At 39.3% G+C, this 22,962-nt stretch overlaps 1 protein-coding gene across 3 annotated transcripts in view; it reads left to right on the top strand.

The window, feature by feature from the left end:
* Dsc2 (desmocollin 2) overlaps positions 1-15,987 on the top strand; it is a 28,922-nt gene extending 12,935 nt beyond the window's left edge. For 2 of the 3 annotated variants that reach the window (NM_013505.4, NM_001317363.1), the window contains 12 exons: positions 241-385; positions 1,050-1,216; positions 2,345-2,479; positions 2,709-2,894; positions 4,667-4,923; positions 5,043-5,185; positions 8,343-8,567; positions 11,108-11,344; positions 11,911-12,035; positions 13,298-13,558; positions 14,085-14,130; positions 14,217-15,987. In NM_013505.4, the coding sequence (NP_038533.1) occupies positions 241-385; positions 1,050-1,216; positions 2,345-2,479; positions 2,709-2,894; positions 4,667-4,923; positions 5,043-5,185; positions 8,343-8,567; positions 11,108-11,344; positions 11,911-12,035; positions 13,298-13,558; positions 14,085-14,120 (1,917 nt within the window). In that variant the 3' untranslated portion in view covers positions 14,121-14,130; positions 14,217-15,987. The remainder of the gene's footprint in view (positions 1-240; positions 386-1,049; positions 1,217-2,344; positions 2,480-2,708; positions 2,895-4,666; positions 4,924-5,042; positions 5,186-8,342; positions 8,568-11,107; positions 11,345-11,910; positions 12,036-13,297; positions 13,559-14,084; positions 14,131-14,216) is intronic. The other variant, NM_001317365.1, reaches the window with a different exon arrangement.
* The last annotated feature ends 6,975 nt before the right edge of the window (positions 15,988-22,962 follow it).

The following is a 22,962-nucleotide window of genomic DNA, read 5'->3' as shown; positions in this document are numbered from 1 at the left end:
TTACCCCCAAAACCAAAAGGAATAAAAAAATCATTAGGTTATTTCTGGCTTTATGATTTTTTTCTGCTTTATTTTTCTAAAGGAGAAAACATCTGGCTATGCATTTGTTTGTCAGAGGGTTTAGCTCTGAGAAAAGAGCATGCTTGACCCATGTGAGAAACTGAATTCCATTCCCAGCACCACAAAAGAAAACAGGATTATTTTTACCTACTATTTTCCATGATTTTCCTCTATTCACAGCTGACTGCATTTGCAACAACTCCAGATGGGTATACGCCAGAGTACCCACTGCCGCTCCTCATTAAAATAGAGGACGAGAACGATAATTACCCGATCTTTACACAGAAACTGTACAGCTTCACAGTTCAGGAAAATAGTCGCATTGGTAAGTAGCTCCACCACTGGTTCACGGCGGCTTTAGTTCATAAAGTGAGCCTCTCTGTGGCCATAGGAAAGCAGCCTCCTGTGGGGGCAAGAACAGGACATTTTCTTCTGTCTTTCACCGGTTTCTTGGTTTGACAACGTGTGGTTTCTTAGTTTCTTATCCAGCCAATGGGTTATCTGTAGACAAGAATATCAAAAGACTGCATGTATTCTGGTACCCTCCAGATAAATTACTTTACATATCTATGAGAGGGAAATGAAATGGTTTTAGGTGAGGAACCTTTAAAGGAAGTCATTCAGCATGTGAGGCTATCTACTGCGCTCCAGCGATGAGCAAATGGGTAGGAGCATTCTGAGCGCGATCAAGAGTCACTGAGAACCTTTGGGGACCTACCCTAGGAAGACCTGACTGAACCAATTACTGTTTAGAAAGAACTGCCTCAAATGGTTAAAGTAAGCACAGGCATGCAAATGGAAAAAGAACTCAAGAATAATCAGAAAAAAAAACCTGTTATTTTATGTAGGCATCTATTAAATTATAAAGGTTGTGATCCTGCTCTGTCAAAAGTCCTCCAGAAGAATCCCAAAGTCGCTGAAAAGAGTGAATTAAGAGACATGGAGCACATGCTTGTGTTTGGAAACTAAACAGGAGCTTTCCTCTGCAGGTTCTATTGTGGGGGAGGTCTGTGCAACCGACCTGGATGAGCCAGACACAATGCACACTCGCCTGAGGTACTCCATCCTGGAGCAGTCGCCTTCTCCACCCATGCTATTTACTATGCATCCCAGCACTGGTGTGATCACTACCACGTCGGCTCAGCTGGACAGAGAGGTAACAAATGTCAGCATAGAACGCTGGATTAGAGCCTAGCTTTTAAGAGCATAGTGTCTCAGCTGGACAGAGGGGATCACAAAAATCTGGAGAGATGGCTCATTGGTTAAGAGTGGATACATAAACATGTTGTGCTGGGAACCTAACCCATATCAACTGCTCATAGCACCACCCCCAGTGGATTGACACTCTTTTTGACTCTTTTTGACCATCCACCCTCACACAAGCACCCACATATACATATGATGATAAATAATGATAATGAATCTCAACAAGTCCGTGAATATTGATGATAAAGTCGGTAGCAAACACTGGACACATGAAGGAGTTTACTACAGTGCTTGGCAATAAGCTTTTAAACTCTGGATTCCAGGGTGCACACATAGCTTCGGGCCTTTTTAAATAGTGGAGCTTCTCTTTTGTCTGAAGATAACACAAATCTGTATTTTAGGACAGTAAAAAGGAATTTCAACTGACTATTTTCAATAATCTCAGTGTACTTTGCTGCAAAGGGCACATGCAGCCCTTCTGAGAGATGGCAACGTGAGGTTCATATGGGTAGGGAGGTAAACAAGTTGGGAGTCATTCAGGCCTGCTTACAAAAGAAGTTGTGAGGGAGACAGGGGCTTCGAAAGGTGCCTGTGAGTAACATAAACATTAGCACTTCAGTTTTACTTTAGTTAGTTAATGGGTGAAGGCAGGAAGGATTAGCAGGAGCTGAAATTATGGTAAGAAGATGGCTGAAATGAATGAATGACAAGCAGACATTTTAGTTATAATAGTTTTGAATATAAACATGTACTTTGGACAGGACATAAAACATCTGCATTGCTGTGGAAACTAACGTATGTACCCATGACTACAGTATTTCTCTTCCTTTTGAAAGTTCTTAAAGCTAACTGATTATATATTGAGTTGAAAGCACTTTCCCTTTGAGAAATGACTCAGTTTTCATATATTGATCATACGTGATTAGAGTGATATATTTTTCTAGATGTAAATGCTGTGAAATAGAACAATGTTCTTCTAAATGATTAGTGCAAGACAAGTTACAGAGTAGAAGTCACGATTCCATTTATAATGATGTTCTTTTATCTAATAGTTTAGTTACATTTCTGTTGCTTTCAGTTAATTGACAAGTACCAGTTGCTAATAAAAGTCCAGGATATGGATGGCCAGTATTTTGGTTTGCACACAACAGCAAAGTGCATCATTACTATTGAAGATGTGAATGACAACCTGCCCACGTTCACTCGCACTACGGTAAGTGTGTGCTGTTTACTAGAGAGAAATGCTTGACTTGGTGTTAGTTTTAAAGTGTGTGTACCCCTTTCTGTGCCTCATGGATTAGCACAAAATGATCACAATGACCTGTAGGTTTAAACATGAGAACATGGTACTTTGAAAATTGCAAGAATGAGGCTTACTTCACATTGGTAATTTATTTTATGAGGCTCAATTAATGAAGCTTTATTCTTCTTCCTTCTTCTAGTATGTGACATCAGTGGAAGAAAATACAGTTAATGTGGAAATCTTGCGACTTACTGTTCAGGATAAAGATTTAGTTAACTCACCTAATTGGAGAGCTAATTACACCATTTTGAAGGGCAATGAAAATGGAAATTTTAAAATCGTAACAGATCCTAAAACCAATGAAGGCATTCTGTGTGTGATTAAGGTAAGAATTCATTATTAAATTGGATGTTTGTAACATATAATAGCAGGCAAAGATTTAATGGGGAGAAAGATATTATGGTAAATGGAAGCATAAAATATATAATTTAGGTAATTATAAATACTATTTCATTTATACATATTAAATGAAATGAACATATTCATCTTGAGTAAGTGTTAGTTTGCTTTCTATAGCTGTGATAAAGCACCATGAACAAAAGTATCTTGGGGAGAAAACTTTCTTATGTGTATTTGCTTGTACTTCCATATCACAGTTCAAAGAAAAGATAGGAACTCAAGGCAGGAACTGAAACAGAGGTCACAGAAAGACACTGTTTATTGATTTGCTCTCTTTGCTTGCTTAGTCTTGTTTCTTGGATACCTTAACAGCTTCTTAGGGGTGGCACCACCCACAATGTGCTGGGTCCTCCCACATCAATCATTAATCAAAAATATGACCCCACAGCTGTCCCACCCAAACCTAACCAGCCTTTATCCCTGGATCATTTTTTGTCAACTGTCCTTATCACCCCCCTAACCAGGCATAATAAAGCATACTTTCCATCGACCATGGATGAAGAGATTTATAAAATGAACAAATAGTGTCTTTAAGCTTTCTGTATCCTTGTTCCTCCACTGTTGTGTTCAAATCCAAAGACTTAGACTCAGTTCAAATTTAGATTAACTGAATTTATTCTTCGAGCTAGCAGAAGGACAGCATCTTTAAACAGCATCATGCCCTGCCAAAGGAAGGAAAGCTAGGGCTTATAAAGGTGGACATGGCAGGGATCTATGGAATCCCACAGCTTGAAGAGTTTATAGAAGAGAAAAGCTGGGGAGCAAAATGCAAGGGGCCAAGACTTGGGGAGTTTACAAAAGCAAAAAACAAGCAGTTAAGTACCTCACAGCAGGAATACCATTATCATACCCTTATCTCACTGCAGGCCACTGGAATCTCACAAGCATTCCAGGGCAAAGGTCAATGGCCCTGAAGGAGTACCTGGTTCTTTAACCATCACAGGGCTAAATTATTTGCAAATTATTCTGCTAGTCTGAGCACTCCCAGAGAAGTGTTTAATGATTGGGATAGAGCAGTTTCTTTATTTCTGAGGTAATAACACAGTGCTGCTCTCGCCCTGTAGGGCTGGCTGTCACATCCCCATACTATTCCTAAACGTTTTATAGGCCTGGAGCTACAGCAGCATGCTGGTCTAGCACACACAAGGCCCTTGTTGCAAGTTCTAAACCAATCAAAAGTGGTCATGGTGGTCCACAGCTGTAAAACCCAGCCTTTGGGAAGTGGAGTCAAGAGGGAGAGAAGTTAATGTCATCTTTGGCCAATCTTGGACACATAAGACTTAAAAACAAAACAAAACAAAACAAAAACTTAAAAATTTTGACCTAGTTTTTGACTTCCAAATCCAGAGCAAGTAACCATCCTTCTTAGACTCTAAGACAAGCTGATTTAAAGTAACTAGTGTAAAATAACTGTTACAATCCAGACCTGAAATCGGAATTTACATTGAGCATCTAAGTGATTGAGTCTTATCTAGAGCCTTATCTGGGATACCTTTCATCTTCAGTTTTCTTTTGAGGGAAATTTTTTGTTTGTTGCCAGCAGCATCCAAACACTGGATTTATTGAAAGCTCCCCCACAATGCAGGCCTGTGTTTAATGTTCTCCTGACTGTTCCCAATCTGATCCTTAGTATTTTCAAATCAGCAAGTCCTTCATGTAATGCACTTCACCACCTGGTCATCTACGTATTTCTTGTAGCCTCTGGACTATGAAGAACGGCAACAGGTGACCCTGCAAATTGGAGTAGTTAATGAAGCTCCATACACTAGAGAGGCTAGCTCAAAGTCACCCATGAGCACAGCCACAGTGACTGTCACCGTGACAAATCAGGATGAGGGCCCCGAGTGTATCCCTCCAATGCAAACTGTGAGGATTCAAGAAAATGTACCAGTTGGGACTAGAAATGATGGATATAAGGCATATGACCCAGAGACCAGAAGCAGCAGTGGCATAAGGTATTTGTTGTGTTCTTGTTCTTTTAGCATTGACAATGTTAGAAAAGTCCATAACTCTTGTTATTGGCTTTATGATTTGACTCATGATACTTCTTGTGTTCCTTCACTGTGGTTAACAGGTACAGAAAGTTAAGTGACCCAAGAGGGTGGGTCACTGTTAATGAAGATTCAGGATCGATCACTATTTTCCGAGCGTTGGATCGAGAGGCTGAGACTGTCAGAAATGGCATTTACAATATTACAGTCCTTGCGTTAGATGCAGGTAAGAAATCTGCTTTTAAGATAGCTACCTCCATTTTTGATTGTATGCGTCCTCAGTTTTAAAGTAAATTACATATTTTGAATGTCATGGTGCTCTGGATCAGTCCTTTTAGATGTAACACAAAACACCCTGCTAACAAGCCCTGCAACTAGCCCAACAACATACCTGTTCATCTTTTGAGACAAGAACTCACTGTGCAGTCCTTGCCAGTTGGGACCTCTTTGTGTAGAACATATTGGCCTTGAACTCATATAGATCTGTCTTCATCTGTCTCTAAGTGCTGAGACTAAAGGCCTTTGCCATCATGCCCAGCCTACCAAACATATAGTTTTAAAACTGGCTTCATATACTGTTAATTTATTTTCCCTCAGCATAACATATAATTAGAAGTGTGCTGTCATTTATTAACCCATCAGCTAACAGACTCTTTAGTATTAGATGTAACTATAAGATAGCATCTTCTAAGATAGGGCCAATGAGATGGCTCAGCTGGTTAAGGTCCTTGCTACCAAACCTGAAGACCTGCACTTGATTCTCAGACACAAGGAGAGAATGGACTTCTGCAAGTTGTCTTTTGACCTCTACTGTCGATAATAATAGTTAAACACATTCCGTAAAAATTAAAAGAAAAACCAATTTGGTATAAGAAACAGTTATAATATATTAATGATAGTCCTTAGAAAGTGGGAAATCTACTTTAGAAAGATGTATTAATTTATCTTGTAACATTCAGGAATGTTCATAAGAAGGAGGAGGTATTTAGTCACATAATACACTTAGAAAACATAACATTTTACAGGAAACTAACAGTATACTTGGGGTCTAGATTTAAGCACATTGTATAAAAGGAATCAGTCACAGTTAATGTGTGTTAAATGAGAGAGGCCAAATGTCAGTTCACGTTGCCCACTTTGGTTTCTGTTGCTATGATGAAATGACCTTATGGAAAGCAACATGGAAAAGAAAGGGACTTTTTAAATTCATGCATCCACGTTGTAGTCCATCATTCCAGGCAAGTGAGGGCAGACACTTGAAGCAGGTAGTCACCTCCACAGTGAAGAGTGGAGAGCGTGAAAGCATGTGTATCTAGTGCTCAGTGACCTCTCTCTACTCTACAGCCCAGGGCTCAACATCCAGGGCTGATGCTATTACTAAGTGGCTGGGTATACTTACCTCAGTTAAGGCAATCAGGACCACCCCACAAACCCCCTCTGCACAGACATGCCCACAGGCCAATGGGATTCCACTCCTGACAAGCTGACAGGTAAACTAACCCCACACCATATAAGAACCTAAAATATAACGTTATATTTTGTGCATCTTAAAAATTCAGAAAAATATGAGCACAGTGATTGTGCATATAAGACCTATTTAGTGTGTGAAGTATAATTTTGTTATAAGATATATTTGTTTGGGTGTGGTGCATCCTGGCAATTACAGTACTTGGATATTGGAGGCAAGAGAATCAACTCAAGGGCAACCTCAATTACACAGTAGATTTGAGGCTAACCTGGGCTACCTGAGATACTTTCAAAAAGAACTTGAAAAACACAAGCTATAATTGAATTTAGTACATTTGCACTAAATTTAAATATGCAGTTATAAGAAACATAACTCATTATGCTCTAAACAGCAAAATTAAATTTTATAAGTGACACTGGAAGATGATTTAGATGTTACAACTCTTTCTCAGTTAACGCAAACATTCTCAGAAGTGAATCTTCTCAAATATTGTTTCTTTGCTGATTGATCCTTCCTCTTCTAGATGATATTAGATATTAGATGAATTTTTGCTGTTTGTTTTTTTTTAAACCAGGATTTGAGGTGTGATTTAATTTCTGTTTAACAAATCACCTTCTTTGTGTCCTTGAAGATCTTACATGTGCTTGTTTCAAAGCTCTGATGTAGGGTAAATGCATCTTCCAACTGGTGCTTCTGTTGTTTCTGTTAACACTACTCATTAGGACCTATCCTAGCATTAACAGGGGGTATCTGATAGACTCCGCCTTTGGAGTCTCCCCTCCTACCTTACAATATTTTAACTGGAAGGCAGTTTTGTAGTGACCTGCACATACATGTCTGGTCTGTGAATCAGACCAGTTCTTAGCCTGGTTGCCTGGTGTGTGTAGCCTGTGATGGCTACACAAGACCCAGCCCCTGTGACAGAGGGGCCTTAGCTAAAGTTTTGGTTCCCAGGCAAGCTTAGTTTCCATTTGCTTAGGTTGGCAGCTGCATATAAGACATGCCGTCAAGCTCTTGTGGTGAGGTTTTTGTTTTTCCTTTTCCTCCATCTGCAGTGTCCAAATCCTCCTTCATATGTGGAAAGAACAAATGGTTTAGACAGGACTCCTAGTTTCATGCTTGGCTTTAAACTTCATAACCTCCTTCCCCTGTGATTACTCCATTTTTGTATGCCCCAGACTTCCTGATGCAGTGCCCTGTTTAGAGTTATCAGAAGGATTTACATATATGAATGACAGGTTAATTACAGAAGTTACACCCACAGTCCTAAGTTCCGTTTATTTAGTCTATAGATGACGGCTATTTATGAGGCTACACCCATAGCGATAACGTCTACATTTGAAAATGTCTCAATACCCTTGAACCATTTGTGGTTAAATTTTCTAAATACATATCTTCTACGACTCAACTTCCTTCTTCCAAAACCTAAGTATGTATGCCAAACTCTAGTCTAGTTCTCTAGTCTAACATTTATAAGTTCTCTAGTCTAGCCTTCAAGGGTTCTTAGCTCTTGCCTGTGTCAGTTCCCACCTCCTTATCCATTTTCTCCACATCACTGGTACGTGTGACATGCTGCCCACACTTTTAAGCTTAGTATGCATACTCCTTCTATACGTTTTTGTCTCTTCAAAATCAACTAAAGCTTCTCTGTCAACATTTTTCATTCCTAATGAACATGATCTAGTGAATAGACAAAAATATCTAAGTAGCAGTTATTATATGTATAGTCAATCCACTTGGAAGCAATAAGATTTTTCTTTTAGTGTTCCCAGCGTTGTTGCTCATGACTGTATTTGTTGCAGTAACCTATGCATTATAAGTGGTTAGTAAATATAGATATTAATTTTCATTGTAGGATTTCCTAGCAAAAAATAAAAGAAAGAAAAAAAATGTGTTCTTACTGCTCTATGTCTAGATGGGAGAAGCTGTACTGGAACTCTGGGAATCATACTTGAAGATGTGAATGATAATGGCCCATTCATACCCAAGCAGACAGTGGTGATATGCAAGGCTACCATGTCCTCTGCTGAAATTGTTGCAGTTGATCTCGATGATCCAGTGAATGGCCCACCATTTGATTTCAGTTTGGAGAGCTCTGATTCGGAAGTTCAGAGGATGTGGAGGCTAACAAGAATCAATGGTATGCGCTTTCAAATATTGCCTTTCCTTTTCAATATCAGTATTCTCTCTCTCTCTCTCTCTCTCTCTCTCTCTCTCTCTCTCTGTGTGTGTGTGTGTGTGTGTATGTGTGTGTATCTTGGAAAATAAGAGAAAAATTCATTGTAAGAGAACCATTTAAGAAGATACAAATTTTGGTATAATGGTCAGTGAGCCCCTCCAGTGTTTGCTGTTGATGATATCAGGGACCCCTGAAATAGTCCTTAAATTTGCATTCATATACAAGCATTCACCTGTGTGGATGTTTTGGAACTGTGGCCTGCCATGCAGCTGGGACAGTAAGTCCTTGTGGGGGATCTGTATCTTTCAGAGAGCCTGACATCTCACAGCTTCTCTCTGACGCCATGCTGGTGTCCCAATGTTTTGTGTCTCCTGTGTTCCCCTTGGGAATCTACTCACTTTGGTTTCCAGTTGACTGTAGCCCAGAAGGGAACTATTGGGACAAGAATGGCTGAACGTAAAGTGGCTTTTCTCCTTTGCCACACTGCATCACACTGACACCAGCACTTCATTGTAGTCTCCTGTACACACTGTAGTGGACTGGGAGGTCATGGCCTCGTAGCTCCTAACTCAAGAAGAGCCCTCACCTTTGGGTGACTTGAAACATCACTCACTGTTGTAAACCCCATGCTTTCAATGACAGTGCCTCAGTTTCCTGCCATAAAAGTGCAAGCTAAGGCACCCTGTCTTGAACCATGATGATCTACGCTAACGAGATACACAGATTTTAAAACAACACTCTCTTGTGTGTTTTGGGGAAGAGGAAAGAGATTTTTATTTGTTCTTTCTTAAGAAAAGATAATTTTATTTTAGTATTTTGTCCTTCCTATTTGTTTAAGGTCATAGTATTTCAGTTTAAATGCCAGTAACAGAAAATGTGGGATTTTGAACAATTCTCTTTAGCCAAATAATATTTGCCTGCACTGTTGTAGTCAGAAGGCTTGTAAATCATTTTGTCTCTGTGGTATAAGAATTGAACCCAAGGTCTTGTACATGCTGGCCATGTGTTCTTTAACTGAGATGTAACCTAGTTCTAAATTTCCTTATTTTAAAAATACCAGTCCTTGAACACATGTGGAAGCTTGGTAAATGCCAGGGTAAGAAGAATGTACCGACAGAGGTCTTGAAGTGACATGAATTTCATGTCGAGAGCTGGATATACCAGTTGTTACATAAGTCTGACAATGGTATTTATTCTCTTGGAGCATTGGTTTATCCATGTGTAAAATTGGATTATTTCTAGAAATCAACAAGATAGTGAAAGACATAGAATATGACTCACTCCTAGTTTGGTAACTGTGGTTTCTATTGAAATACCAGCTCTGTGATTTTTTTTTTTTTTTTTTTTTTTTTTGTCCTAGGAAGCCAATTTCACATTGGGAACTTCAAATACTACATAGAAAATGAGCACACCTCATTGGGAAATTAAGTAACACAGTGATTAGTCTATGGCCTGTGGCCATCTACAATGAGTGTCACCTTACATCTTTTGCTCTGAGTCTTAGATCCTATCAGCATTTGATCTGTATATTTTCTAGTTTTGATCTAAAAAATGTAATACATCAGAACAGGAGCAAGAAAATTTAGTTGGTCCAAGTGTCTTATAGGACCATAAGATCAAGTTCCTTTGGTGTGCTTATGACCTGCCTGTTAAGTAAATGTGTTCCAAGCTGTCAGAACCAGTTCTTGTTGGTAAACCACAAGTTTTCACATCCATTTGGCACTTTTTTTTTCTTTTTTTTTTTTTTTTTTTTTTTTGGGTTTTTGAGACAGGTTTTCTCTGTATAGCTCTGGCTGTCCTGGAACTCACTTTGTAGACCAGGCTGGCCTCGAACTCAGAAATCTGCCTGCCTCTGCCTCCCAAGTGCTGGGATTAAAGGCATGCATCACCACACCCGGCCATTTGGCATATTTTTATGAAGAAAAAAAAAAAACACTCAACATACCCAAATTTCAGATGGCTGACTCCGTGATGAGTCACACACGAAGGGAAATCTAGAGTGATGGGTTTAAGTGACTAGATTAAAGATAGGACAAAGACTAACCTCTTACCAAGTTTATTAGTTATGGTAGCAAGGATTTCTTTAGGAACTGATAAAAATACTTTATTACAAGAACCAAAGGTCTTTAATAAAGAGGCAGGGCTCGGTGGGGAAGGCATTGCCGCTGGAGCCTGAGACAGCTGCTCACATTCCATCCCCAGTCAGGAGTCAGGAGCCACTAATGCTGATGTTCAGCTCCAGCTTTCAGTGTGGGTCTTCCCTTCCCATTTAAATCTCTCTTATAAAGCCCCAAAGACACATGCCCCTAGGTGACTTTAAAATCCGGTCAGGTTAGCTGTGGGTAGAGGCTTTCAGTTCAGCTACAGCTTCAGGAAGGATCCCATCGTTTATAATAGTCCATGAGTGTCCATTTGTAGGGAAGTGGATATCTGTTTGATAACTGGCCGGGTTTGCTTAAGAAGCTTTTGTATGTAACACCTGCTTTTATTGATTTATTCAGATACAGCAGCTCGTCTTTCCTATCAGAACGACCCTTCATTTGGATCCTATGCAGTTCCCATTCGAGTTACAGACAGACTTGGTCTGTCCTCAGTAACCACATTGAATGTCCTTGTATGTGACTGCATTACTGAAAGTGACTGCACACTCCGCTCTGGAGAAAGGACTGGCTATGCTGATGTGAGACTTGGACCATGGGCCATCCTTGCTATACTGTTGGGCATAGCCTTGCTATTTTGTAAGTTCTTTCTTGAGCTTAACTCAAAGTCTTATAAGCAATTTAAAATTATTCTTATAATGAATGTTAATACTTATAGGTAGTGGTCTGAAAAGTGATACTTTTCCATTTAACACAATATATTTAACATATACACTTAAAACTTTTTATATATACCTATTTTATTTTGGTGGTAGTGTCCCCTGTGTGAAGGTCAGAGAACAATTTTCAGGAGTCTCTTCTTTCCTTCCATTATGTGGGACTGTGGGAGGGAAGATAGGTCTTCCATTTTGGTGGCGAGCGCATTTATCTACTGAACCATCATGTATTTAATACATACTTATGTGTAACTCTCCTGTCTTGTCAGCAGAGTATACATTTCCATGTAGAAATATACAATGTGGTATGTGTTTGTTGCATAACTGCCCAGGGCACACTCTTCTGCTTTGACATTGGCAAACATATGTTCTTGAAAGGTGTTTAGTGTGGACCGTTTAGTGAACAATTTATCCAAGCCAGTCACTTTCAACTCAGTTTTACATTATTTGATGAGACACTTACAGGAGCCTCTTTCTTTCTGTCCTCAGGTATCCTGTTTACATTAGTCTGTAGTGTTTCCCGGGCATCAAAACAACAGAAAATTCTTCCTGATGACTTAGCTCAACAGAACCTAATTGTATCAAACACCGAGGCTCCTGGAGATGACAAAGTTGTGAGTCACCTGTGTTTTTTAAGCCAAATAGAGGATGATTCAGCCTATACTATTTCTTCTAACCAATGTTTTTCCTCAGCAAACTTCTTCTGGTGTCTGATAACTTAGCAGCAAATGCCATCCATCCATCCAGGGAGTGAATAAAATGCATCTAGTTCCCATGGATGTGTTGTATCTCAGTTTGGACATGCTGTGCTACTTGATATTAAAACAATCCTCTAGCGCACATGCACACTTTTTTTTTTTCTGTTTCACATGTTTTGCGGCTTCAATGTTAGGCCTCTATTTTTAAAAACATCTATCTAAGCTGCTGTTTGTGTTTTCAAGTGTTTCACTTAATTACTCTCAGATCACCAGCATAATTGTTTTTTTTTAAACCTGGCTCCAGCAATAAATCTCTACAGACTTTGATCATGGTGGGAAAAAGTTTATTGGCCTCTTCCTGACTATAATATGGGTTAGAGCTGAGCCTGAGGCAGACAGTCTAAAGTGGTACACCAGGGAGAGGCAGCTGCTCAGTGGCTCTGAGGTTTTTAACCCAGTCTGGGAAGGAAGAACAAGTAGACATCTTCCAAATGCATGACTGCTGGCTGGAGCAGGAAAGATGGAGATGCACAAACAAATGACAAAACCAAACCAAATGATATAACCATACCTGAGGAAAAGACCAAGGTGGGAAAACCTTAATTACATGTCAGGATCTAAACACACAACCAAGAAGAGGGGTAGCTAATGTGCTATTGTTTCTGGTATTTTCCTGCCTGGTTTACTGTTCAATTTATGTAGACTACAAGGAATACAGGTTTATAACATTTTTTTTCTGTGTATTTGAGTTGGAAGGAATAATGTTCAATGTTGAATGAGAAAACTTGCTATTATTTCTGTTTCTTCTCTTGCCTGATAAGAGAATGAGTTTAACTAAGAAAGTAAATGCCTGTGGTGTGCACAGCATTGCTGCTTTTGAGGTGCTCGAAGGTGGGACAGAGCACATGCAGTATGTTAAGGAGTCTTTAAAGGTGGAATCTACATGAAACTTACATCACCAAGTCACTTTTTGATTTGCACCGGCAATTTGTTTCTTATGTTAGATACTACATCTTCAGTGTTGAAAGGACGGAGAGAGAGCAGGTCCAGTCCATGTCTTTGGAAGGATTACCTTGTGTTGCTTACATCAAATCCAGGCAGTGCGTGCATAGGCTGCTCTGTCTCCCTGTCTTTTCTTTCACTGCATATTTAACTGATGCATGTCATTACCTTTTTAGTATTCCACAAACGGCTTGACAACTCAAACTATGGGAGCTTCTGGGCAGACAGCTTTCACCACCATGGGAACTGGAGTCAAAAGTGGAGGGCAAGAGACCATTGAGATGGTAAAAGGAGGGCAGCAGACTTTGGACTCACGCAGAGGGGCTGGCTATCATCACCATACCCTGGATCCTTGCAGGGGAGGACATGTGGAGGTGGACAACTACAGACACACTTACTCAGAGTGGTACAATTTCATTCAGCCCCGACTTGGTGATGTAAGTTTCTGAGCGGTTCCTCAAACTATACTGATGTAATTTAAATTTTACAAACGGTTCCAACTTAAGAGTTTGTGCAAACTCCTCTTCTTAGTTAATGATTAGTCTATTTATTGGAAAGTTACTATTCTCAATTAATTTGGGTTTAATTATGTCTTGATTTATGTGGTCATTTAGTTTCCTGCATTTTCATTTGGCTTTTATTATTTTTTAAGGGAATCATTTTGTGTTAATGATTTTGCATCTGAAAAATTTTGTTTTAAGCAACCCAATATCTAGCACAAGGCAATATCAACACATACGGCCACTTTGCCTGTTCCGAAAGAATGGAACTCACATCAATTTGGGTTCAATTTATCTGGGTGTGTTTTTCCTTTTACCACTATTTTGAAAGACAGAAGCAATGGCCACATAAAAGGAGTACTTGGGTGCTCAGTGACATGCAGGACTTTTAGAAGCATGCTAATACTGACTTGACAGTGTGATTTTATGATATAGACCAATCATGTGCATTTTCTACACATAGGAAACCATTAGAGGACACACTCTGATTAAAAATTAAACAATAAAAGGTAAATCAAAGCAATTCTTTTTCTGTTAGTACACTTTGGTGCTTAAAATAATAAAAATAAAATATTTTGTGCTTTCTCCCCACCAGAAGGTACAGTTTTGCCATACGGATGACAACCAGAAGCTTGCTCAAGACTACGTCCTCACATACAACTATGAGGGAAAAGGCTCGGCTGCTGGCTCTGTGGGTTGCTGTAGTGACCTACAGGAAGAAGACGGGCTTGAGTTTTTGGACCATCTGGAGCCCAAATTTAGGACATTGGCAGAAGTATGTGCAAAGAGGTGAACGACTTCTAATAGGAAAACGAAAACTAATGGATTCACTGCCTTGCCCTCCCTGCTTTTCACTGTAAACCAGGAGTTTTCAAAAAACAGAAGATGTTATATTTGGGGCTCCCTCTCCTATCTCGGTCTGCAGAATCTCCATGCAAATGCACATTTACAGAGAAACTTTGCAATTAGTACTTGAAAACCATTATGCATGGATTTCAATTACTTCTTTTTTACCAGATGACATCTTAGGTGGAAACTTAAGGAAATTTGCATTACTGTTTACATTGGGTATAATGACAGCAGCCAACTTATAGTGCAATAAAGTTGAATGGATTTGAGTCTATTATAGACTATTGACTATAACCCAATTGGAGACTGTAGACACCATTATCTCCAGTTAATGGATTAACTGGTTGTTCATACGGTGCTTGGAAACAGTTGTTTTCCTAAACATTCTAAACTGTATATGCTGTGCCTTGCTTTAGTTATATTCTTGTAATATGGCCTGGCTTCATAGTACAAAGGTAGATTGCCAGGCAGCCTTTGAGTGTGCTTGAAATTCCAATCCAGTGGGTGTTAGCTTCTGTTCTGTGTAAAATCCTGCCCTGAATCACAATCTCTTTTGTACCAACTTTGTCAGTTAAATTTAGTTTTCAAAACTTCTTTATAATGTGTTCTGTTTTTCTAAAAGTTTTGTCTGTGAACACCAAATGCTCTAAACTCCCATCTTCTCTATTTTTAATTTTTTTTTCATTTTCTCTCCTGTTTGACTTTGCAAGGTCTGCTTCCAAGATATTCCTAAAACTTATCTTTTCTCATAAAATAGTTGGTGTGTATGCATATCATTGTTGGTTTTCTTAAGCTCAATATAATAGCAACATTATTGTTTTGGATTTTTTGGTAATTATTGCTTCATTTTTGTCCTTAGTAAAGAACTTTTAATTTTCCCAGTGAAACTATGGGACTCTTTCATAATCTTTTTGAAGCAATGTTCTTCGTGACAGAAGCAATAGTGTATTTAGAAGTAGGTTGTGGCAATCTAATATAGAATAGCATAGTTACAATTTCCATCTTTAATTCAGGGACCCTGGAAGTGGGAAGTAGTGATAGAGTTTAGACTAAGCATCTCAGCATAATAATCTCAAACAATCTCTAGGATAATGCCTTCTCCAGTGTTTTAGATGATATGGCTAGTTATAATTGCATTGTTGTAAAATTAGTTTTAGAAGCAGTTTGTAATTATAGTTATTTTATGAAATATAGGAAATGGGCCAAGCAATTTAAAATTTTTTAGAAATTTACACACAAGTAAACTTCATACCACAGGACACACTCCCTTCAATCAGTGAGCTCAGCACTTAACCTAGATGGATGGATATTCTAGGTTGGATAATTGGTGCAATATAGATATGTGTGATTGTTCACTGTGTGTCTGTCTTGAATTTATCAAGTTGGCTTACAACAATTGTTTTCAGAACAAACATTGGGAAAAAATGTAAACATGAACTATGTATGCAGTGAGGTCATTATTACTTAGTGAAAAATATTTCTCAGAGTTATTTTTAATAAATTATATATAAAATGGTCGTGTGCAGGTGGTGAAGATAATATGAACTAAGCTACTTTACGCAACTGGTGTGGGTTGGTTACTTGGGTCTGATGTGGGTAAAAGTGGTTTTAATGGGGAGAACCAGCTTGCTCTTCCCAGCTACTGTTCAGGGATTGTGGATTATCTGGATCCACAGACAGACATGCAGCATTATTACCGGTACACTGGGGATTATTCCTGTGTTGTGGGCATTGGCGATTTTGCATTTTCTCTACTTTTATCATCTTAAGGTAGAATATAACTTTAGCATTCTTATCCTATATGTTTAAAAGACACTTGAATTAAAAAAAAATAATGTGTGTGGTTGTGTCTTAGTTAGGGTTACTCTTGCTGTGATGAAGCACCATGATCAAAAGTAACTTGGGGACAAACCAGTTTATTTGGTTTCCATAGATGAGATCTTAAGAAGAGAGGCAGGGTTAAGACTGAAAGTCATACAAAATGTTCTACTGAAAGTTACCACTAATAATAATGATTTTAAATATACCATACATACAGCCCCTTTAGTGCCAATAATAATCAATTAAGAAAATGGCACAATGGAAACTATTTTGAGTTGTCTTTTGCCATTTGAGGCTGTGTCCCTTCCTAGTGATCAGCTGATGACTGAATCTAATATGTGCAGTTGTTCACACATTTCCCAAAGGTTGTGGCAACATCTGCAGGGGACTGCCAAGTTTGTTATGCTATGGACAGACCAGGTTACAGCAGATGGGAAGTAGAACATCTTTTTTTATGACTATTCTGAAGCCCTCTGAATTACATGTGTATCTAGAAGTCCCTTCTTCAGCTTTGCTCTTACCTGTGCCCTGCCAGGCATAAGCAATGGATTGCTTCAAGGTTGTATTTCCCTTTAGTTAACATGGCAGTATACAACTCACAGACTCCAGAGAGAATTTCCTGATGCACATCACATTGCTAAACTACCCTTACTATGTACACACTTTGAGGTGCCATTTAAATGGTCTAGGTCTAGTTCCCTGCCTGGTATCGAGGAGGGAGAAGATGGCTCCATCTGACTGCTGTCAATGATGAGTTAATTCACGAAGACATTCTGTGGAATTTGCAGTCCCCATTCTGCTGCCATGTGCCCCATCCATGCCCCTGCCCATCTATCCCAGAAGCCTGAGCAGCACTTTACCTGCATGGACTCTGGGACTTTGTGGTTCACAATAGTTTCGACATCTCATTCTCACAGTTTCAAAGGCTCTCTTGTACTCATCTGTAGTCCAGAAATCAGAGTGAGACGTCTCAAGATGCCTAAAAAGGGCGGTAGGCTTCCTAGTCAGCCGTCATTGTTGCAGGAAGCAGAAAGTAGGCATTTGCGCAGAGCAATGGATGTGATGGCATCTTCACTAGGACAAAACCAAGAGCCTCTGTTGTCAGAGAGTTCAATGATTTCTTTTAGTCTTTTAAGACAGGATCTTATTATAGAGCCCAGGCTTGTCTCAAACTCATGATTCTTCTGTCTCAGCCTTCTAGGAAAGTTCTGTGAAGGTTTATTTGGTGTTTGTAACCATTTTCTATTCCTGTGGTTTTCCTATTTAAATTTCTCATTTTTTAGCATGAGTTTTTTTAACATGATTTTTTTTCATTTTTGTGATTTATATTATAATTAAATTATGTTTCCTTTTTTTTTTCTCCCACCAAACTCCCATATAGCCCTTCTTTCTCTCTTTCAAAGTCATGGCCATTTTTTATTAATTGTTATCATATGTATACATATATGTAATATTTGTATATACATGTAAATATATATATATATATTTGTATATACATATATACTCCTAATATAACTTATTCAGCCTATATAATGTATAGGGTTATTTGTATGTATTTTTTGAAGGCCTAACCAATTGCTGTGCTCTTCCATGGGGAAGACTCTCTCTCACACTCAGTGTTCTTCACTTGCTTGTAGTTCTTTGTGCAAGCTTGAGACCTTCAGGACCCCTCCACTGCCCACCCACTTTAACGTGTATATTGTCATTCTTCAGCTCATGTTCGGGAAGTCGTGGTGGTGAGACTTTATGGGTGCAACTGTCTCACAGTAAATTCCCTGATCCTCTGGCTTCTATAATCTTTCTATTCTCTCTTGTAATTTTCCTTGTGCCTTTGGTTCAGGAGTTATTTTGTAGAGGGATCCACTTGAGATGGTGCTTCACAACTCTGCCTTTTGATTGGTTCTGGCTTTCTGTTGCCAAGAGAAGTTTTGCTGATAAGAAGTGAGGGTCACACGTATTTATGGGTAGAACACACAGGTTTAGCTTGTCGGCTGGGATTAAGCTAGTTTAGTAGAGTGATAGATATAGGTTGTTCTCTAAGATCCATGACTTGGTTGGCTCTCCATATTCAGCTAGGTTTCCAGTACCAGGCATATTTTCTTTCTGGTGTAGTGGGACGGGAGTCTGATTAGATAGCATTTCTTTACCACTAAGGTATGTGTGCCACTACTCAATCCTTAGGTTAAGGGGCCATCCTGGTCACTGATGTGATTTTAGGCATCATGACTAGATAGGACTGTTAGTTGCTTTTCTCCTTTGTAAGATTGTATGGTACCTTCTGGTACAGTACAAATTACTCCTCAGGGAGTCAGGTCTGTGACCGCCAGGCCCTTTCTGAAGCTCATGGTGTGTTCAGCTATACAGACTTGCCCTCCTTTTCTGGGGGAGAACCAAGAACAATAGTAATAGTTTGAAATGATTTGGGAGTCTCTTGGACAGCCCTGACCAGCAACTCAAAAGAGGGCTTCTCATTCCTGGTGCTGAGGGTTTTGTTAGATGATCTTTGGCTCTTGGAGGGAGCACTGTTAGTGCAGAAGAGAAAATTTTATTTCAACTACATGTGTATATTTTTACTCAGGCTCTAATATATTGTAGTTTTTAAAAGGTAAATAGTTAATAGTATTATTTCTTATGACTTTTTCAGATACTTTTACTACTATATTGCCCTCCTCCCTCCTTTGTATTTATCTCCCACCCCTCCCTAGTTAGAGTCCCCCTTTTCTCCATTCCTTGATCAGATAGATCATTTGCATCCTGCTCTTCCTTTTCTCTCTTACTCCCCCACCCCCACCCCAGCAACAGTTCCTTTGTACTTTCCTGATTTCTCCAGTTACTCGAAGATTTGACATAAGTGTTTAATCTTGGGTCCTGATCATCTCATATAAAATCTCACTTTGACCATACTCTTCCTCCTGAGTCTCTGTTTCCACCCCTTTTTCTTGGCCCCAGATTGTTTTAAAAAATCCTTTTTTTCTTTTCTTTTCCATTGTGGGGTCTTGAACTTAGGACACCACTGATCTACAAGCTGATATCTTGGCACCTGACTTTATTCTGGCCAGCCACGCTTGTAGCATCCTGGAATAAAATACTTTTCCTTCTGTGCCCTTCAAAACTCCTTAAACAACAAATCACTAAGAGAAGACTTGGTGTATAGGTTGTGCTCAGCTCTGAGAAATCCCCAATGACTCTCTAATACTCTTCATTGTTTAAAAAAGAGTAACATTTTGCTACCCTATCAGATGGGACCCTCCCAGGCCCCTTATTTCTGTGGTGTCCTTCCAGTTACTTAGGCTTGAAATCAAGAACCTTTGATCCAGCACATTTGTTGCTCACATTGTCAGACTTCCTGAGAATTTTTTAAACAGCCTTATTCATGAAACTATAATCCAGGAGCCATATGACGTCTTCCTTATGCAGTCACCCATGGCCTTCTAAAATGTGCACACAAGGACTGTAGCCCATGAAAAGAGACAAGATGAATCAGCATCTCAACCCACCCACATCCTCTCCTGCAGGTCAGGACATGCAGGGTGTGGATAACGTATCCACTAAAGCCTGTAAAATGCATTTGACGCCTGGAATATGGTAAACACTCAAAGTGTGTGAATAAACCCCAAGTGGTACAAACAAATGGGTGGTGTAGTCAGGAAGGTTCTCTATCACCAATCAATATCCATCCATACATCCATACATACATCCATACATACATACATACATACATACATACATAGTGTGTGTGTGTCTGTCTGAATGTGCATGCAAAGTATGTGTGAATATAGGAGTCTTTGAAGGTAAGACAGGGGGAGAGCTTCCGAATCCCAGGAGCTGTACTTATCGATCAATAAACACTTCAGGATAGAGGTCCTGGAATCTGAACTGTGGTCGTCCTCAAGAGCAATGCTCACTCTTAGCAGCTGAGCTGTCCCTCTAAACCTCCACCCAAAACAGTCTTTTCACCAATACCTGCTCATTCAAGCCCTCAGTATGTCAACGTGTGCCTCTCAACCTCTCTAGCCTTCTTCCAACTGCCTCTGAAGACCAGGGAAGATCATGGCATTTCTCCTATGAAGAAACTGACTCTCATGCATCGGAGACATATAATCACACTTTTCCATTCTCTGTGCTCTACATGCTCCCTGCTGTGCGGATGGTTGCTAGTATGCTTGTGCAGTTATTCCAGATGAGAGGTATTAAGCAACTCTAGATCACTATGTGTAGACAGCACTGCCACAAACCCTTCTTGCTAATGGCCAGTCTATTGCAACTGGCTCACTGTCCATTTTTTCCTTCATATGAAATAGGGCTCTTTTTGATGATATGTAGTTCAAATATCATTTCCCCCAAAAGAGAAGACATTTATACATCCAGTGCACAGTGCTGTCTATAGCTTTCACTCATAGGTTTGCACATACATATGCATATGTGTTTCTTCTAGTAAGAAATTCATGAAGAACGGACTGGTGTGCACATCTGCATGTCTTTAGAGTGCTATTGTGAGCACATTTTCATGAGGTCAAGTTGTATCATCTATGTTACAAACAGCAAACACATTGAATGTGTAAATTTAATTAATTTATACATTAAATTAAATTTAACTAAATTAAAATTACACAGTAGAGGTTTGGTTTGCTCACTTCTTTCTCTTGGCATAGATTTTTTTTTTTTTTTTACACAGACATAATACATGCACTACTCTGCCCTGAATTGTTTTCTTACATAGGGACATTTGTCATTCAAGACAGGAAAGAGAATCACTAAGGTTCTGTATTCCCATATGCTCCTGTGCTGTGTGGTGTAGGTGGCCAAGAGCAAGAGTTCTAAGCTATAACTCTTGAGTATGTGGCTTTTAGTTATCTCCACTCCTATCACCATTAATCAGAAATTTTGTGACCCACAGGGACTTTTCCCATCTTCTTCACTGTTCTCCAGCACTTAAACAGTAGACAGTGTTGATAGGTGAAAGATTAGTGAAGGAGTCCATAGGGTAAACCAGGTACCTCACCGAGACTGGTCTGTGATTCTTTAAGAGTCTTTGTCTCCTTTACTGTGAAACCCATTTACCAACATGAAAATTACATCCGAGAATATTTCTTTATTGTCACACATTCCAACATGGTAGTGATTTTTTTCTTCAGATTATCCTGTTTATTCTATTTAAATATTTAATTAATTAAGAATTACTTTACATCTCACCTGTAGTATTTTCTCCCTCTCTTCTTCCTAGTCCTCATTCACTCCTCCCCCCTTTCTCGTCAGAAAAGGAGGACTGACTTACAAGTAGATATTAACCAAAAGATAGTGTTTTTTTTTTTAAACTGAAGGAATTCAACTTCTGAAAAAATTCAACTAGGGACTCCTCACGTTGAAGAACTCAAGATAGGATTTCCTGCAACTTTGTCAGAATCACTTTATTTACAAACTGCTGTAAGTCAGACCTCAACTCAAGAAATATGAAACTGGAAGGCAGGGTTGGTGTCACAGGCCCCTCACTGCTTCTGGTGAGACAGGAAAAACACTGTGCAGTGCACTGTAGTGCTCATATACATGTGGCAATGAAAACCTTCATGGGAGGATTCAAGATATGGAAAAGAAATAGATGCCCACAAGCCTCCAAGGGATTACATTCTTTCTAAGGTTTTATTTATTTGTTTTTATGTGCTGCATGTGTAATGCACTGAAGTGGGAATTTCTCGTTTCACTGGAGATTCAATTTTGTCATGTGATGTTTTTCTGGAAACTGTCTTATAAGAGGATGTTTTGCTAGAGCAGACTCTTGAGAGGTAGGTGATGGTTGGAAAGAGCATAGAGATAACCCAATAGACAGGACGGTGCTCTTGCATTGGTTCGCCTTGTAACCCTTTGCTAGTCCTCACTGGGCTCCACTGACCCTGGGCTTCACTGATGATGCTCTGGCACTGATTCAACTTGCTTCTTTTCACTGATCTTCACTTGTCATGACTCCATAGAGAGAAACACACCAAAGGTCTTCTGGCGGTATTCCAGATGTTTCTTGCTGCCTCCACAGACTGCTGATGAGCAGAGCCTTGTGCTTTCTTCTGAAACAAGCTTCTGCTATTAATTTGTGTTTGATGTTTTGCTAGTCGACTGGACTGCTGACAATGAAGATTGGAATCGCCCCAAAGACCATGTCCACGACCCCCATTTACTATTAATCTTTTTCCCTCTACCATAATTAAAGCAGGTTTTGAAAAATCTAAGCCTACAATGAATAAATATGAGTATAGGTGTGTGCATGCAGGTGTTTATGTGACTATTACTCTCTATCCATTCATTTGTAGACAGACTAATCTCTCTGAACCCAGTGATCACTTCTTAGTTAGGCTTACAGCCAGCAAACACTGTTGTTTCTCCTGTCTTCACCTATTTCAGAGCTGGAGTCACAGGTATACACAGGATACCTTAAATGTTGCATGGACGCCGGGATTCAGATTTTGGAGGTCTCATCCAATCACATTTTATTGCTAAGTCATCTTTTTAGCCTCCACCTGGGTTGTGGAGGAGCTTGAAAGCTTAAATATTAGTGGCCATGATGTAACTATTGCTTTATGTGTTATTTGAGGTTTGTAAAACAAGTACCTTGCACAATATAAGATAGATACATTATATTCCCAACTCTTACATGGTTAAGACAAAGGATTATCCAAGAAAAT

This window comes from Mus musculus, chromosome 18 (assembly GCF_000001635.26).
Source record: "Mus musculus strain C57BL/6J chromosome 18, GRCm38.p6 C57BL/6J".
NCBI classification, from domain to species: domain Eukaryota; kingdom Metazoa; phylum Chordata; class Mammalia; order Rodentia; family Muridae; genus Mus; species Mus musculus.
The sequence above is the reverse complement of the archived record's forward strand: the minus strand, read 5'-3'. Positions and strand labels throughout refer to the sequence as shown.